The sequence below is a fragment of the Babylonia areolata genome, chromosome 30 (assembly GCF_041734735.1).
Source record: "Babylonia areolata isolate BAREFJ2019XMU chromosome 30, ASM4173473v1, whole genome shotgun sequence".
NCBI lineage: Eukaryota > Metazoa > Mollusca > Gastropoda > Neogastropoda > Buccinidae > Babylonia > Babylonia areolata.
The window spans coordinates 18,565,566-18,583,065 of NC_134905.1; the positions used below are offsets into that span (position 1 = coordinate 18,565,566).

General features: G+C 50.9%; 1 protein-coding gene across 6 annotated transcripts in view; it reads left to right on the top strand.

Moving 5' to 3' along the window:
• Positions 1-17,500, top strand: part of LOC143275585 (serine/threonine-protein phosphatase 2A regulatory subunit B'' subunit delta-like) — a 118,107-nt gene that overhangs the window by 48,157 nt on the left and 52,450 nt on the right. For 4 of the 6 annotated variants that reach the window (XR_013053442.1, XR_013053443.1, XM_076579788.1 and 1 more), the window contains exons 1-2: positions 2,688-3,284; positions 12,583-13,185. Coding sequence is in view for 4 of the 6 variants with exons in the window: in XM_076579788.1 (XP_076435903.1) it covers positions 2,835-3,284; positions 12,583-13,185 (1,053 nt within the window). In the remaining 2 variants the exon portion in view is untranslated. Of the gene's footprint in view, positions 1-2,687; positions 3,285-12,582; positions 13,186-17,500 lie in introns of those variants that run through there. The other 2 variants (XM_076579791.1, XM_076579792.1) reach the window with 1 other exon arrangement.

Consider the following 17,500-nt stretch of genomic DNA (forward strand, 5'->3'; position numbering starts at 1 on the left):
ACGTCTTGTCTCAGTTTTTGGTCCGTCCCCCTGTCTGTCTGTCAGTTTATTGTCTGTCTAACTCTAGGTGTGAGACTGTGTGACCATTGACCATGGAATAAAGCTGTATTATGACCATTGACCATGGAATAAAGCTGTATTATGACCATTGACCATGGAATAAAGCTGTATTATGACCATTGACCATGGAATAAAGCTGTATTATGACCATTGACCATGGAATAAAGCTGTATTATGACCATTGACCATGGAATAAAGCTGTATTATGACCATTGACCATGGAATAAAGCTGTATTATGACCATTGACCATGGAATAAAGCTGTATTATGACCATTGACCATGGAATAAAGCTGTATTATGACCATTGACCATGGAATAAAGCTGTATTATGACCATTGACCAGGGAATAAAGCTGTATTATGACCATTGACCATGGAATAAAGCTGTATTTTGACCATTGACCATGGAATAAAGCTGTATTCTGACCATTGACCATGGAATAAAGCTGTATTTTGACCATTGACCAGGGAATAAAGCTGTATTTTGACCATTGACCAGGGAATAAAGCTGAATTCTGACCATTGACCAGGGAATAAAGCTGAATTCTGACCATTGACCAGGGAATAAAGCTGTATTTTGACCATTGACCAGGGAATAAAGCTGTATTTTGACCATTGACCAGGGAATAAAGCTGTATTATGGCCATTGACCCTGGAATAAAGCTGTATGTATTATGACCTTTCACCATGGAATAAAGCTGTAGTGTATTAATTTTGGACCACATGATGGAAGGAAGGGAGGAGGAAGTGCCTCAGAAGGGGGGGCTGTGGTTGGTGTGGAGGGTTGTGGGGGGGGGGAATGGGGAGAGCAGACAACAAGGACTGCACTGTGGCAGGTTCAGCAATGACTCAACAAGACAGGGGACTCTTTTTTTTTTTGGAAGGTTTGATTGATACCATGATATTATCACTTAACACTAGCTAGCTGGAAGAATCTCTTTGTCTGGTGTTTTATAGGCAACCCTCCCTCCCCCCCCCCCCCTCTCTCTCTCTCTCTCTCTTTCTTAGTCTCTCACCTGCCACTCTTGTCTATCTCTCATTCAGCCATTGTCTGTGTGTGTGTGTGTGTGTTCACGTCCTGTCTCAGTTTTTGGTCCGTCCCTCTGTCTATCTGTCAGTTTATTGTCTGTCTAACTCTTGAGTGTGAGACTGTGTGACTGTGTCATCAGCAGTTCAAATAAGATCGGAGTTAGGTATTGACTGCTGCCAGAAATTTTATTGTGGGTTGGGCATTACATGTATTGGGACTTTGGGTCTGACAGAAATGTTTGATTAATTGATCAAGGACAGTGTCAGAACTCTGTGGAGTGGAAGTTGTGTTGTAGCAGAGGTTTCATTTAACAATATTTTCACCCACTTTTGTGACACAAGAGGAAAGAAAAGTTGTGCGTGTTTTTGACTTCAGTGTCGGTTTGTGTCCTGCGTGGTGCTGTTTTCCGTTGGGAGCACGGTGGCTGTGTGACAAGCAGGTGATGTGTGGCGGCATGATGACAGACTGAAAGTGGACACGTCCGGCCAGTTCCTGAAACCAGCACACAGTCGTCAGCCTTGTTGTTTTTTTCCTGCCTGTCTCCGTCCTGGCAGCCTGAATGCCCCCTGGCCCCAGACAGAGTGGTACGTGTGTTGCAGAGTGTGCGTGAAGTTGGTTTGAGGACCTGAGTGTCCTGCAGTCAGTGCATCGAGGGCGCAGAGCTCTCTCCGCCTCCTGAAGAGCCACCATCAGTGTGGTTGGGGAACATGGTGACACACAGTTCAGTTCTCAACAAGGAGCGGAAACCGCAGACTTCACCCCCTGAACATTGTGGCATCGTGTGTCTGTCATCGTCATCGGTGTAGCAGGGGGCGTGGACAAGGGCGTTAACCCTCAGCTGACACACATCATCAGTGCTGGTGCCCAGAGAGAGATGACATTGTAGCGAGGACAAGGGCTTTAACCCTCAGCGGACACACACACCTGGAAGCGCCAGTGGCGCCGGGCCAGGTAGCATGCAGAAGCAGCATGCGGGCGTGCACTTTCTGCACACGCGGGTGACGGTGTACCACCCCTGCAAGATCGACCTGCGTCATTCCAAGGCCCTGCACAGCTGTGCCTCCTGCAACTTCCTGCGGCGCGGTCTGCCATGCTCGGCCATCCACTATGGCACGTGCCACGCCGTCACCAGCCCTGTGGATGCCAAGCCCCTGTGCTCGTCAGCCTCGGGCCCCAAGCCCGTCATGGTGCAGACCTACACGTCGCAGGCCTCGCACCGACCCAAGCCGGTAGCAGCGGAGACGGGGAAGATGGCGGTGCTGGTGCAGTCTGGGAAACCGCATGGAGGGACCAGGGCGTCCCACCCCCCCATCCCCATCCCCGTGGTGTCCGTGGGCAGGAGGCCCTCCCCTGTGCTGGTGCTGCTGGACAGCGCCACGCCCCCTCCCCTCAACAACGTCGCTCAGCACGACTCATCCCCGCCCCTCAAAATGATTGAGGTTGGGCCAGCCACTCACAGGGCAGGAAGTCCCCTCAGCAGCCCGACAGAGCAGAAGGAAGCTCCTCCCCTGAAGATGATCGAGGTTGGGCCAGCCATGCACGGCGAGGTTGGGTCAGCCATGCACGGTGAGGTTCGGCCAGCCACACCCAGCGTCCACAACAACAGGTCAGAGCTGAACGTGTCCCCACCCCTCAACATGATAGAAATAGCACCGGCCAACCAGAGTTGGGGGTCTGTCCACAACAACAGCAACAGCAACAACAACAGCAACAGAGGGGAGCTGAACGTGTCCCACCCCTCAGGATGATTGACATGGTGAACCACGGTGCCAGACAGGGCATGCTGCAGCACGTGGCTCCAGCCCATGCCGTGGGGCCCGGTCAGGGGGCGGTGGTGAACCACGGTGCCAGACAGGCCGTTCTGCAGCACGTGGCTCCAGCCCGTGCTGTGGGGCCCAATCAGGGTGCGGTGTCCGTGCACAACATCGGATCCCGCACACAGGTGATTGTGCGGGCAGGTGCTGACGGCCGGATTGTGGGGCTGCCGGGCGGGGGGGTGCTGGTGCGGACTGGTGCGGAGGGTGGTGTGGGGGTGCAGGGTGGAGGGGGCTCCAGACCTGTGGGGGCCAGAACTCCGGTGCGGGTGGTGGTGGCCAAGCCCTCGGTGGTGAGTTCGGGTCTGAACTTTTCCCTGTCTGCAGCGGAGGATGAGGTGTACCCGGCGTTCCCTGTGTCTCCAGAGGACCGACCCCAGGTACGCTGATGTCACCTTGACCCCCACCTGTCCCCTCCTCTTAACCCCACGCTGGCATGCAGCCGCTTGAATCCTGTGAGCTGGGCTCTTGTTGGCATCTTAATTAACTCTCCTGAATCAGTTGGAGGTCAGTCAGAAACAAACTTATGGGCATTTACCTGTTTTTCAGCCTTTTTTTCTCCTCTCCATTTTCTGCCAGACACCAGGCAAGGCCCGGCATGCTGTCAGTCGCAGGAAGTGATGATTTGAAGGCAGAATGTAGGCCTAGATGATTGATCAGGAAAGAAGCTGAGTGAACGAAAAAGGCTGAAAAACAGGTAAATGCCCAAAATTTTGTTTCCAGTTGACCTCTGATTTGATTATTTGAATGTTTTTTGTACGATAACGTAATAAAGGTTTGCGTTAAAATCACTGTGATTTTACCCCCAGCTGACAGGATTTTACCTGCACTCCTTGGCCTGGGTTTGATCTTGAGCAGGTCAGGGACTGTCCCAGCCCAGGTGGTAGTGAGAGGAATGATCTGGAACTGTCTCAGCCCAGGTGGTAGTCAGAGAAATGATCACACCTGCTGAACTGTCCCAGCTCAGGTGATAGAGAGAGAAATGATCTGGAACTGTCCCAGTCCAGGTGGTAGTGAAAGAAATGGTCAGGGACTTTCCAGGTGGTAGTGAGAGAAATGATCACTCACACCTGCTGAACTGTCCCAGCCCAGGTGGTAGTGAAAGAAATACCACACCTGCTGAACTATCCCAGCCCAGGTGGTAGGGAGAGAAATGATCACACCTGCTGAACTGTCCCAGTCCAGGTGGTAGTGAGAGAAATGATTATGGACTGTCCCAGTCCGGGTGGTAGTGAGAGAAATGATCACATTTGCTGAACTATCCCAGCCCAGGTGGTAGGGAGAGAAATGATCACACCTGCTGAACTATTCCAGCCCAGGTGGTAGGGAGAGAAATGATCACACCTGCTGAACTGTCCCACCCCAGTGGTAGTGAGAGAAATGATCTGGAACTGTCCCAACCCAGGTGGTAGTGAATGAAATGATCACACCTGCGCTAAACTGTCCCAGCCCAGGTGGAAGTGAGCGAAATAATAAGGGACTTTCCAGGTGGTAGTGAGAGAAATGATCACAGCTGCTGAACTGTCCCAGCCCAGGTGGAAGTGAGAGAAATGATCAGGTACTTTCCAGGTGGTAGTGAGAGAAATGATCACACCTGCTGAACTGTCCCAACCCAGGTGGAAGTGAGAGAAATGATCACACCTGCTGAACTGTCCCAACCCAGGTGGTAGTGAGAGAAATGATCACACCTGCTGAACTGTCCCAACCCAGGTGGTAGTGAGAGAAATGATCACACCTGCTGAACTGTCCCAACCCAGGTGGTAGTGAGAGGAATGATCACACCTGCTGAACTGTCCCAGCCCAGGTGGAAGTGAGAGAAATGATCACACCTGATGAACTGTCCCAACCCAGGTGGTAGTGAGAGAAATGATCACACCTGATGAACTGTCCCAACCCAGGTGGTAGTGAGAGGAATGATCACACCTGCTGAACTGTCCCAGCCCAGGTGGAAGTGAGAGAAATGATCACACCTGATGAACTGTCCCAGCCCAGGTGGAAGTGAGAGAAATGATCACACCTGCTGAACTGTCCCAGACCAGGTGGTAGTCAGAGAAATGATCACACCTGCTGAACTGTCCCAGACCAGGCGGTAGTCAGAGAAATGATCACACCTGCTGAACTGTCCCAGCCCAGGTGGTAGTGAGAGAAATGATCACACCTGCTGAACTGCCCCAGACCAGGCGGTAGTCAGAGAAATGATCACACCTGCTGAACTGTCCCAGACCAGGTGGTAGTCAGAGAAATGATCACACCTGCTGAACTGTCCCAGACCAGGCGGTAGTCAGAGAAATGATCACACCTGCTGAACTGTCCCAGACCAGGCGGTAGTCAGAGAAATGATCACACCTGCTGAACTGTCCCAGCCCAGGTGGTAGTGAGAGAAATGATCACACCTGCTGAACTGTCCCAGCCCAGGTGGTAGTGAGAGAAATGGTCACACCTGCTGAACTGTCCCAGCCCAGGTGGTAGTCAGAGAAATGATCACACCTGCTGAACTGCCCCAGCCCAGGTGGTAGTCAGAGAAATGATCACACCTGCTGAACTGCCCCAGCCCAGGTGGTAGTGAGAGAAATGATCACACCTGCTGAACTGTCCCAGCCCAGGTGGTAGTGAGAGAAATGATCACACCTGCTGAACTGTCCCAGCCCAGGTGGTAGTGAGAGAAATGATCACACCTGCTGAACTGTCCCAGCCCAGGTGATAGTGAGAGAAATGATCTGGAACTGTCCCAGTCCATGTGGTAGGGAGAGAAATGACCACACCTGCTGAACTGTCCCAGCCCAGGTGGTAGGGAGAGAAATGATCACACCTGCTGAACTATCCCACCCCAGTGGTAGTGAGAGAAATGATCTGGAACTGTCCCAACCCAGGTGGTAGTGAATGAAATGATCACACCTGCGCTAAACTGTCCCAGCCCAGGTGGAAGTGAGCGAAATGATAAGGGACTTTCCAGGTGGTAGTGAGAGAAATGATCACTCACACCTGCTGAACTGTCCCAACTCAGGTGGAAGTGAGAGAAATGATCACACCTGCTGAACTGTCCCAACCCAGGTGGTAGTGAGAGGAATGATCACACCTGCTGAACTGTCCCAGCCCAGGTGGAAGTGAGAGAAATGATCACACCTGCTGAACTGTCCCAACCCAGGTGGTAGTCAGAGAAATGATCACACCTGCTGAACTGTCCCAGACCAGGCGGTAGTCAGAGAAATGATCACACCTGCTGAACTGTCCCAGACCAGGCGGTAGTCAGAGAAATGATCACACCTGCTGAACTGTCCCAGCCCAGGTGGTAGTGAGAGAAATGATCACACCTGCTGAACTGTCCCAGACCAGGCGGTAGTCAGAGAAATGATCACACCTGCTGAACTGTCCCAGCCCAGGTGGTAGTGAGAGAAATGATCACACCTGCTGAACTGTCCCAGACCAGGCGGTAGTCAGAGAAATGATCACACCTGCTGAACTGTCCCAGACCAGGCGGTAGTCAGAGAAATGATCACACCTGCTGAACTGTCCCAGCCCAGGCGGTAGTGAGAGAAATGATCACACCTGCTGAACTGTCCCAGCCCAGGTGGTAGTGAGAGAAATGGTCACACCTGCTGAACTGTCCCAGCCCAGGTGGTAGTCAGAGAAATGATCACACCTGCTGAACTGCCCCAGCCCAGGTGGTAGTGAGAGAAATGGTCACACCTGCTGAACTGTCCCAGCCCAGGTGGTAGTCAGAGAAATGATCACACCTGCTGAACTGCCCCAGCCCAGGTGGTAGTGAGAGAAATGGTCACACCTGCTGAACTGTCCCAGCCCAGGTGATAGTGAGAGAAATGATCTGGAACTGTCCCAGTCCAGGTGGTAGGGAGAGAAATGACCACACCTGCTGAACTGTCCCAGCCCAGGTGGTAGGGAGAGAAATGATCACACCTGCTGAACTGTCCCAACCCAGGTGGTAGTGAGAGAAATACCACACCTGCTGAACTGTCCCAGCCCAGGTGATAGTGAGAGAAATGATCTGGAACTGTCCCAGTCCAGGTGGTAGGGAGAGAAATGACCACACCTGCTGAACTGTCCCAGCCCAGGTGGTAGGGAGAGAAATGATCACACCTGCTGAACTGTCCCAACCCAGGTGGTAGTGAGAGAAATGATCTGGAACTGTCCCAGCCCAGGTGGTAGTGAATGAAATGATCACACCTGCGCTAAACTGTCCCAGCCCAGGTGGAAGTGAGCGAAATGATAAGGGACTTTCCAGGTGGTAGTGAGAGAAATGATCACTCACACCTGCTGAACTGTCCCAGCCCAGGTGGAAGTGAGAGAAATGATCACACCTGATGAACTGTCCAGACCAGGCGGTAGGCAGAGAAATGATCACACCTGCTGAACTGTCCCAGACCAGGCGGTAGTCAGAGAAATGATCACACCTGCTGAACTGTCCCAGACCAGGCGGTAGTCAGAGAAATGATCACACCTGCTGAACTGTCCCAGACCAGGTGGTAGTGAAAGAAAGGAAGGATCACGCCTGCAAAGCCTTGTCATACAAATTGAGAATGTGTGCGCGCGCGCGCGCGCGTGTGTGTGTGTGTGTGCGTGCATATTTTTTGTGCCTGCATTGCTGTTGACTCGGTGCTGTTCGGAAGCATGCGTGTGAGGTTGATAACTGTGCGCAGGGCTTCATAGTAGAGGTGATAGAGAGAGGGAGGGGATGGTGCGATGAGAGTTAACAGCATGTGTTGGGTCCACATGTAGTGCATGGTGTCTTGTCCTTTGTGTGGCACACACCTGAAACACACTGGAGGTGACTCCCGTTTTATTTTATTTTTCTTCACATTGATAACTTCTTTGGTGAATTGAACATTTGACCAAAATCTGTCATGGTAGTGGTTTTTGGTAATTAGGGGTGGACAGGTGTGGTGGAAGGCATTGGTGCAGGACACACACACACACACACACACACACACACACACACACACACACACACACACACACACAGCCAGCCAGCTTTGAGGATTGACAAGCAGTGTGACACGTAGGTTACGGTCAGGGTTGACAGTGAAACATGTAGTATGTACTGACATAGGTTACGTGTCACTTACGGCCTCACTTCTACCAGTGCTGAAGACCACTTGAGTCCGTCCTCCAGTGCTCTTGTTTCCTCTTCCTCCCAGATGTAGAGCACACACACACACACACACACACACACACACACACATCTTTTGGTACACACACACACACACACACACACACACACACACACACACACACACACACCTTTACCACACACACACTTTCATGCACATGTGTTGGATTCTGTCTATGCCTTCAGGATTCAACAACAATGGCCACAGTTTGCTTTATCATCATTATCATCATCATCATCATCATCATCATCCAAATCCAACTTCAACTTCATGGGCAGATGAGCACAAGAAGGAAGCTTGAGTGCTCATCGAAATTATTCCAAGTTTTGTCTTGCCCTTCGTTTATGTGGCTCAGCGGTTATTCTTGTGTCCAACCAGGAAGCTTCTTCTTCTTCTTCTTCTGCGTTCACTCGTATGCACACGAGTGGGCGTAATCTTCTTCTTCTTCTTCTGCGTTTGTGGGCTGCAACTCCCACGTTCACTCGTGTGCACACGAGTGGGCTTTTACATGCATGACCGTTTTTACCCCGCCATGTAGGCAGCCATACTCCGTTTTCGGGGGTGTGCATGCTGGGTATGTTCTTGTTTCCATAACCCACCGAACGCTGACATGGATTACGGGATCTTTAACGTGCGTATTTGATCTTCTGCTTGCATATACACACGAAGGGGGTTCAGGCACTAGCAGGTCTGCACACATGTTGACCTGGTAGATCGTAAAAATCTCCACCCTTTACCCACCAGGCGCCGTCACCGTGATTCGAACCCGGGACCCTCAGATTGACAGTCCAACGCTTTAACCACTCGGCTATTGCGCCCGTCAAACCAGGAAGCGAATGTCCACTGGTTTGAATCCTGCACAGACCAGGATTTTCTAACCCCCCCCCCCCCCCCCTACACACACACACCATCCACTACACATGTAGCATGCACTTTCAGTCTTTGTGCACAATAAAGAACCCATTGCAATGAAAGGAAATAAGCTTTGCTCCTGGCAAAAGTTTTGTGGAAAAATCCATTATGATACCAAATAAAACAAGACTAGAAAGTACTCTGGTAGTTTAGAAAAAAGAAAAAAACCACCACCAACATGTAATCATTTAAACCAGTTCTGATTGACCTTTAGCTGGTGATGTGTGTTCGGTGTGTGCACACACGCTTGAGAGGTGTGTGGTGACCTTGTTGCATGTGTGGTATATTTATGCACAGATAACTTTCATTGCGGAACACCACCACCACGAGCTCCTAGGCTGGGGAGGTGTGAGCCAAGCTCTAATCTGCATTGTTAAATACATATCTTGAGTCCTGCTTGTGTTGAGTCTGCTGCTTTTTTTTGCCACTGCCCATTCCCTTCTCTGTGTAGCTCTCTGTTCGTCTCTCTCTCTGTGTCTCTCTCCTGTCTCCCTTTCCCTCGATCTCTCTCTCTCTCTCTGTCCATTTGTCTAGAGCTCTCTCTGTCTCTCTGTCCCACTCTGTCTCTCTTTCCATCTCTCTCTCTCTCTCTCTGTTTCTCTGTGTGTCTCTCTCTCAGTCTGTGTCAGTCTGACTTCGTCTCACTGTTTTATCAACATGAATGTACTGCCAAAAAGATTGCTTGAAGTACTGCTAAAAAAGAAAAAAAAAAAAAAAACGAAAAAAAGTACAACACAGTTACTGTTGTGTGTGTGCGTCTGTGTGTGTGTGAGTGTGTGTCTCTGTGTGTGTGTGTCTGTGTGTATCACGGTGTGTGTGTGTCCCCCTTTGATGTAGGGACTGCCTTATCATGCACACACACCCCCCCACCCCCCCACACACACACACACACCCTCCCCACACACAGGCACACACTCGCGCACCTATCACTCTCTGTTTACATCCCTCTCTTTCTCAGATAGCAGCAGTGCAGTGCAGGCAGTGCCAAGGTCTTCAGAACCGGTGTAGACCTCTGGAAACAGGTGTAGCTGTAGGTGGTGTGCCAGGTAGAGGGCTTGCCAGCTGGGGCTGTGTGAGGGAGGGGGGATTGAGGAGGGGCTGGGGGGGCAGGGGGGGGGAGGCATGGGGAAGGGGGAGAGGGTTGGGTGGGGGGGTGGGGGGGGAGGATGTAGTTATAGATGAGGTGAGGAGGGAAGGTATTCTTTATTCTTGTTGCTTATACTTTATAGTCCAGCCGACAGCGGCACAGGGCCATATCAGGACTGTCAAACCATTGCAAATGCTCAACCGCATCAACACAAAACTATCACATCTACACACACACACACACACACACACACACACACACACACACACACACACACACAAAACCCCACTAAGACAAACCCACAAAACACAGTTCATGACACAGTATCCAAACCATTTAGCTCCTTGTGGCAAACAAGACTTGGGCCATGTTGAGGACGCCAGCCATTCCGCTTAATTTATCATCCCCAGATAACAAAAAATTTTTTTAAAAAGGAGGGAAGATGGTTGGGGAGTGGAGAGGGGGCAGGAAAGGTGGTGATGGTGGCCCTGTGTGTGTGTGTGTGTGTGGTGTGTGAGAGGGGGTGGTTGGAGTGTGCAATTTTCTGATCATGCGCTGGAGGTCCTGGTGGTGACCACTGCAGCAGCTCTTTTGGTGTGACCTAACCTTGGATTGCGCAGTGTTGCCTGTTTTAGTATTTTGGACTGATTGCAAGCGTGCATGTTTAGATTAACATGCTTAGATGCTCTCTCTCTCTCTCTCTCTCTCTCTCTCTCTCTCTCTCTCTCTCTCTTTTTCTTTCTCTCTCTCTCTCTCTCTCTCTGTCTCTCTCTCTCTCTCCCTCTCCTCTCCCTCTCTCTCCCTCTCTCTCTCTCTCCCTCTCTCTCTCTCTCTCAGTTCTTTCGGAGAAAGAAATTCAGCATGTACACACCCTGGAAAACAAGACTGTGGCTGCCTACATGGCGGGGTAAAAACAATCACGCATGTAATAGTCCACTTGTACATGAATATATCATTATATGGGAGTTGCTGCCCACAAACGCAGAAGAAGAAGAATAAATGAGAACTGATGGCACAACACAGGGACTAACCAGTGAGTTGTTTACCTCCTCCAGTGGTGACCTGAAGGCTCTATCCATTAGCTGCCAACCATTCCTAATTTTTTTAGGAGTTTTTCCGCATTTTAGCACTGATTCTGAAATTATGAATTTTTTGAATATTTTTTTTCTGAATTTTGAAATTTCAGCAACAAAAAAAAACACACACTAAAAACATGAAAAACTGAACCGGCAACACTGGGTCGCGTACACTGATCCATGTTTTTCAGCTGGAAAACAGTTTCTGCGCACACGCAAGGCACCAGTGCTTTTTTACAAATATGGCATAGAGCAGTGAAAGTGGATGTGATGTGGGCAGCAAATCAGCACAAAAAAACAACAACAAAAAAAAACAGGGTTTATCAGCGCTTTGCTTCACAGTATAAGGAACAGTTTTCAATTATAGATTCACGCCACACTCACCCCGTCCCAAACCCACTCCCTGACAGGATTCTCTAATGTTAGGTCTGGAAGGTTGGCGGCTATGCTCCATCAGTGGCAGAGTCAGTTAGGCACTGGACTTCTTCTTCTTCTTCTTCTTCTGCGTTCACTCGTATGCACACGAGTGGGCTTTTACATGTATGACCGTTTTTACCCCGCCATGTAGGCAGCCATACTCCACTTTCGGGGGTGTGCATGCTGGGTATGTTCTTGTTTCCATAACCCACCGAACGCTGACATGGATTACAGGATCTTTAACGTGCGTACTTTATCTTCTGCTTGTGTATACACACGGAGGGGGTTCAGGCACTGGCAGGTCTGCACATATGTTGACCTGGGAGATCGTAAAAATCTCCACCTTTTACCCACCAGGCGCCGTCACCTTGATTCGAACCCAGGACCTTCAGATTGAAAGTCCAACGCTTGAACCATTCGGCTATTGTGCCCCTAGACACTGGATATGAACTGACTGCCTCGAAGCCCATAAAAAGGCTGGCTATGTGAGCTTCAACCTTTTTAACTTTTACCTTCTCTTGAGCGTTTGAATCTTGTCAAAAACTGGTTTTGAAAGCAGTGCAAGGAAACACTGGTGAAAAGGTTAAAAGCGGTGCAAGGAAACACTGGTGAAAAGGTTAAAAGCGGTGCAAGGAAACACTGGTGAAAAGGTTAAAAGCGGTGTAACTGTAAGGAAACACTGGTGAAAAGGTTAAAAGCGGTGCAAGGAAACACTGGTGAAAAGGTTAAAAGCGGTGTAACTGTAAGGAAACACTGGTGAAAAGGTTAAAAGCGGTGTAACTGTAAGGAAACACTGGTGAAAAGGTTTAAAGCAGAAGAAGAGGATTGGGCTCCCTTTACCCAATCTATGCCTGAGGCATGGTGAATATGAATTCGTTGACTTACGGAGCTTTAACCATTAACCAGAGCGTTGACCCATGAACCATTAACCTGAGTGTTGACCCATGGAACCATTGACCTTTAACCTGAGTGTTGACCCATGGAACCATTGACCTTTAACCTGAGTGTTGACGCATGGAACCATGCACCTTTAACCTGAGTTTTGACCTGTGTGTTTCAGCTGACGGTGCCCAATGGCAGCAGCCAGAGGTCGGAGCTGCATCACGGAGTGCTGCGAGGGGGGAGAGAAGTCCAGGACAGCGCCAGTGACCACCACCCCCACCACCCCACCCCACTGGTGCGGGACTCCCCCATCAAGGACATCAAGACCACCTCCAGGGCCGTGCCCACCACCACCACCACCACCACCACCTCCACATCCACATCCTCCTCCTCATCCTCCTCCATCGTGTTGTCATCGCCGTCATCGTCATCAACGTCACCGTCGTCATCGTCATTGTCGTCGTCAGCATCGTTGTCGTCATCGTCATCACCGTCATCGTCATCCAAGGCCTGGCAGCAGCAGGAGAACAAGGAGAACAAGCCCAAGGGGCGCGACCTGCCAGTGCCTCGCGTGCCCCCCACCACCACCGGCACCCCCTCCTCCTCCCCCCAGTGCAGCGAGGACATCCCCCCCTTCTACTTCCCCCTGGGCAAGCCCCAGACAGGCGCGGTGGTGGGGGTGGCGCCCGGGGTGGAGGCTATGCTGCAGAAAGCTGCCCTCGAGTTTGGCAAGCTGGAGCAGGGCAAGGCTTACAAGCAGCAGATGGGACAGATCGCCAAGGTCAGTGTGACGGGGTGTGGGTAGGAGGATGGGGGGTAGGTAGTAGGGATGGGTGCTGGGGGTGAGAGGGAGGAGTAGGATGAGGGAGAGGTTTGGTTCCGGGTCTTATGTTGGTGTGTGTGTTTTTTTGGGTTTTTTTTTTTTTTTTTTTGTCTTTTGGTTTTTGTGGGTGTGGGCTTTGGTTGATATTGTTTTGTGTGTGTGTGTGTGTGTGTGACTGTGTGATTTGTTTGTGTGTATTGTTGACAAGGACTTTCTTCTCAGTGACCCTAGGATCCAAGCAACCTGCTGCCATGTGTATGTGTGTGTGTGTGTGTGTTGATGTTGTTGTTGATGTGTGCATGTTGTGTGTGTACTTGTGTGTGGTGGTGGTGGTGTTTTTGTGTGCATGTTGTTTGTGTATGTGTGTGTGTGTGTGTGTGTGAGGGGGTGGAGGGGGGGTGGCGTATGTTGTAAACCTGTATGGTGAGCCAGTCAGGGAATGTTCAACTTGTAAACCTGTATGGACCCTGCATTGAGAGCAGTCAGAGGACAGCCCCGCCCCCCTCCCCCCCCCCCCCCCAACCCCAGTGCAAGGTGTGTACAATGCAGTAGACCCTTTCCAACCCATCTCCTGCCAGTTCAGGCAATCCGCCAGTCGCTCACCAGCGTTCCTGAACACAGCTAGCTACCCACCACCCACCTAACCTGAATGCCTGTTTGTACGTTGGCTGGATGGGAGGGTATATGCGGTGCTGTGTTGACAGTATTTTGCTGCAGGTGGGAGGGGGCGGGTTGGGGTTGGGGTGGGGAGGGGGGTAGAGGGCTATTGTAGCTTTATATCTGTGCAATATTTGCTCGCACATCAAGGGAGGAGAGGGAGCGTGGTGGTTGAGGGGGAAGGGGGGTAATGGGGGGGGGATTGTTGTTGTGTGCGCGGATTCTAGTGAAACACCATGGCTTGTTGCCCATGTGCAGCAGCAGCAGAAGCCAAGCCAAGACATTTGATGTTGCCTGTACCCCCCCCCTCCACCACCCCCCACCCCACCCCCCCAGCCTCCCCTCCCATCACCCTTGAAGGCTGGATCATATCTTTTTTCTTTATTTTTTCTTTTTTTTTTTTTTTGTCAGGGCTGACATCCAGCAAGCAAAAAAGCGTTAGTTTTACTGATCCCTCATAACAAAAAGCGTAGGAGTAGGAGTTTTCACACAGCCCTAGCTCTACATAGCAGTATAAAAAAAAAATTAAAAAAAAAGAAAAAAAAAAGAATTAAACAGAAACTGGAGTGTTAAGTTCAGAGGGAAGAGAAGAGATAGGGTATCGGGAGATAGAACTTTAAAAAGTGTATAAAAAAAATAAATAAATAGATAAATAAAAGATTAAAAGAAGAATTTTTTAAAAAAACAAACACACACACACACACACACACACACACACACACACACACACACACACACACACACACAAAAAAAACCACCTTGAAGGTGGGATTGATTACAAGGTGTAGAAATTGATAAGAAACAGCAGTGTTTGATTCCATTGGAGAGAGAGAGGAGGTTGGGGGCTTGGGGAGGGGGGGGGGAAGAACTTTAGAAGGTGTAGAAATTATTTAGGATAAGCAGTGTTTTGTTCAGATGGAGAGAGGTAGTTGTGTAAGGGAGGTGTGTGTGTGTGTGGGGGGGGGGGGCAGAACTTTAGGTGTAGAAATTAATTAGAAAAAGCAGTGTGTGAGGTTTTGTTCAGTTGGAAAGAGGAAGTTGGGGGGTGGGGGCAGAACTTTAGAAGGTGTAAAAAAATTTATTTTTTTAAAATTATGTGGAAGCTGGCATGTCTTCTTCAAAGGGAGAGGGAAGGAGGGGGGGGGGGATAGAACTTTAGAAGGTGTAAAAAAAAAAAAAAAAAATTATGTGGCAGCTGGTGTGTCTACTTCAAAGGAGGAGGGGTAAGGGGGTGGGGGATAGAAGGTGATCTGATTCAGATCAGAAACAGGTGGTGCGTCTTGCCAGACAGGTGTAGGAAGAAAGTGGAGTGTGGGCAACCAGGTGTGTTGTCAGTGCTAGGTCCAGGGTTCTTTAATGGAGTGTCAGTGCTAGGTCCATGGTTCTTTAATGGAGTGTCAGTGCTAGGTCCAGGGTTCTTTAATGGAGTGTCAGTGCTAGGTCCAGGGTTCTTTAATGGAGTGTGCCAGGTGTGTTGTCAGTGCTAGGTCCAGGGTTCTTTAACTCTTTCCATACGAACGTATGGACATTAACAGCGTTTCACCCCAGTTACCATCATCAAAATATTGCAAGCGGAAGGCTCTTATACTGAAGACATGAATGTTGACAAAGAATACCACAATTCTGACGACAGAAGCTAAAGGTTGGGTCATTCAGACACCCACTGGACATCCGAGGGGTCTGTGTAGAGGAGAAGAGAGAGGACTGGCCGTACTGAGTGAGTTAATGGAGTGTGGGTGACCAGGTGTGTTGTCAGTGCTAGGTCCAGGGTTCTTTAACTCTTTCCATACGAACGTATGGACATTAACAGCGTTTCACCCCAGTTACCATCATCAAAATATTGCAAGCGGAAGGCTCTTATACTGAAGACGTGAATGTTGACAAAGAATACCACAATTCTGACGACGGAAGCTAAAGGTTGGGTCATTCAGACACCCACTGGACATCCGAGGGGTCTGTGTAGAGGAGAAGAGAGAGGACTGGCCATACTGAGTGAGTTAATGGAGTGTGGGTGACCAGGTGTGTTGTCTGTGCTAGGTCCAGGGTTCTTTAATGGAGTGTGCCAGGTGTGTTTCCCACGTCTAAGGTAATTGGCAGCCAGGTGTGTTGTCAGTGCTAGGTCCTGGGCTCTGGGCAGCCAGGTGTGTTGTCAGTGCTAGGTCCTCCTGGGCTCTGGGCAGCCAGGTGTGTTGTCAGTGCTAGGTCCTCCTGGGCTCCGGGCAGCCAGGTGTGTTGTCAGTGCTAGGTCCTGGGCTCTAGGCAGCCAGGTGTGTTGTCAGTGCTAGGTCCTGGGCTCTGGGCAGCCAGGTGTGTTGTCAGTGCTAGGTCCTGGGCTCTGGGCAGCCAGTTGTGTTGTCAGTGCTAGGTTCTCCTGGGCTCTGGGCAGCCAGGTGTGTTGTCAGTGCTAGGCCCTGGGCTCTGGGCTGCCAGGTGTGTTGTCAGTGCTAGGTCCTGGGCTCTGGGCTGCCAGGTGTGTTGTCAGTGCTAGGTCCTGGGCTCTGGGCAGCCAGGTGTGTTGTCAGTGCTAGGTCCTGGGCTCTGGGCAGCCAGGTGTGTTGTCAGTGCTAGGTCCTCCTGGGCTCTGGGCAGCCAGGTGTGTTGTCAGTGCTAGGTCCTCCTGGGCTCTGGGCAGCCAGTTGTGTTGTCAGTGCTAGGTTCTCCTGGGCTCTGGGCAGCCAGGTGTGTTGTCAATGCTAGGTCCTCCTGGGCTCTGGGCAGCCAGGTGTGTTGTCAGTGCTAGGTCCTGGGCTCTAGGCAGCCAGGTGTGTTGTCAGTGCTAGGTCCTGGGCTCTCGGCAGCCAGGTGTGTTGTCAGTGCTAGGTCCTGGGCTCTGGGCAGCCAGGTGTGTTGTCAGTGCTAGGTCCTGGGCTCTAGGCAGCCAGGTGTGTTGTCAGTGCTAGGTCCTGGGCTCTGGGCAGCCAGGTGTGTTGTCAGTGCTAGGTCCTGGGCTCTGGGCTGCCAGGTGTGTTGTCAGTGCTAGGTCCTGGGCTCTGGGCAGCCAGGTGTGTTGTCAGTGCTAGGTCCTGGGCTCTGGGCTGCCAGGTGTGTTGTCAGTGCTAGGTCCTGGGCTCTGGGCTGCCAGGTGTGTTGTCAGTGCTAGGTCCTGGGCTCTGGGCAGTCAGGTGTGTTGTCAGTGCTTGGTCCTGGGCTCTGGGCTGCCAGGTGTGTTGTCAGTGCTAGGTCCTGGGCTCTGGGCTGCCAGGTGTGTTGTCAGTGCTTGGTCCTGGGCTCTGGGCAGCCAGGTGTGTTGTCAGTGCTAGGTCCTCCTGGGCTCTGGGCAGCCAGGTGTGTTGTCAGTGCTAGGTCCTGGGCTCTGGGCAGCCAGGTGTGTTGTCAGTGCTAGGTCCTGGGCTCTGGGCAGTCAGGTGTGTTGTCAGTGCTAGGTCCAGGGTTCTTTGTTCCTTTGGTTGGGTCATGGTTGGCCCCCACCATTGCCCAGTATGTATTGTATTGTATTGTATTGTATTGTATACTTTCTGTCACAATAGATTTCTGTGTCTGAAATCCAGACTGCTCACCCCGGGGAGAGCAGCGTGTCACCACAGTGCAGTGCCATCCACTTTTTTTCTCTCTTTTTTTTCTGTCTGCAAGTGTTTGCTATCAGAGTGTTGTTGTT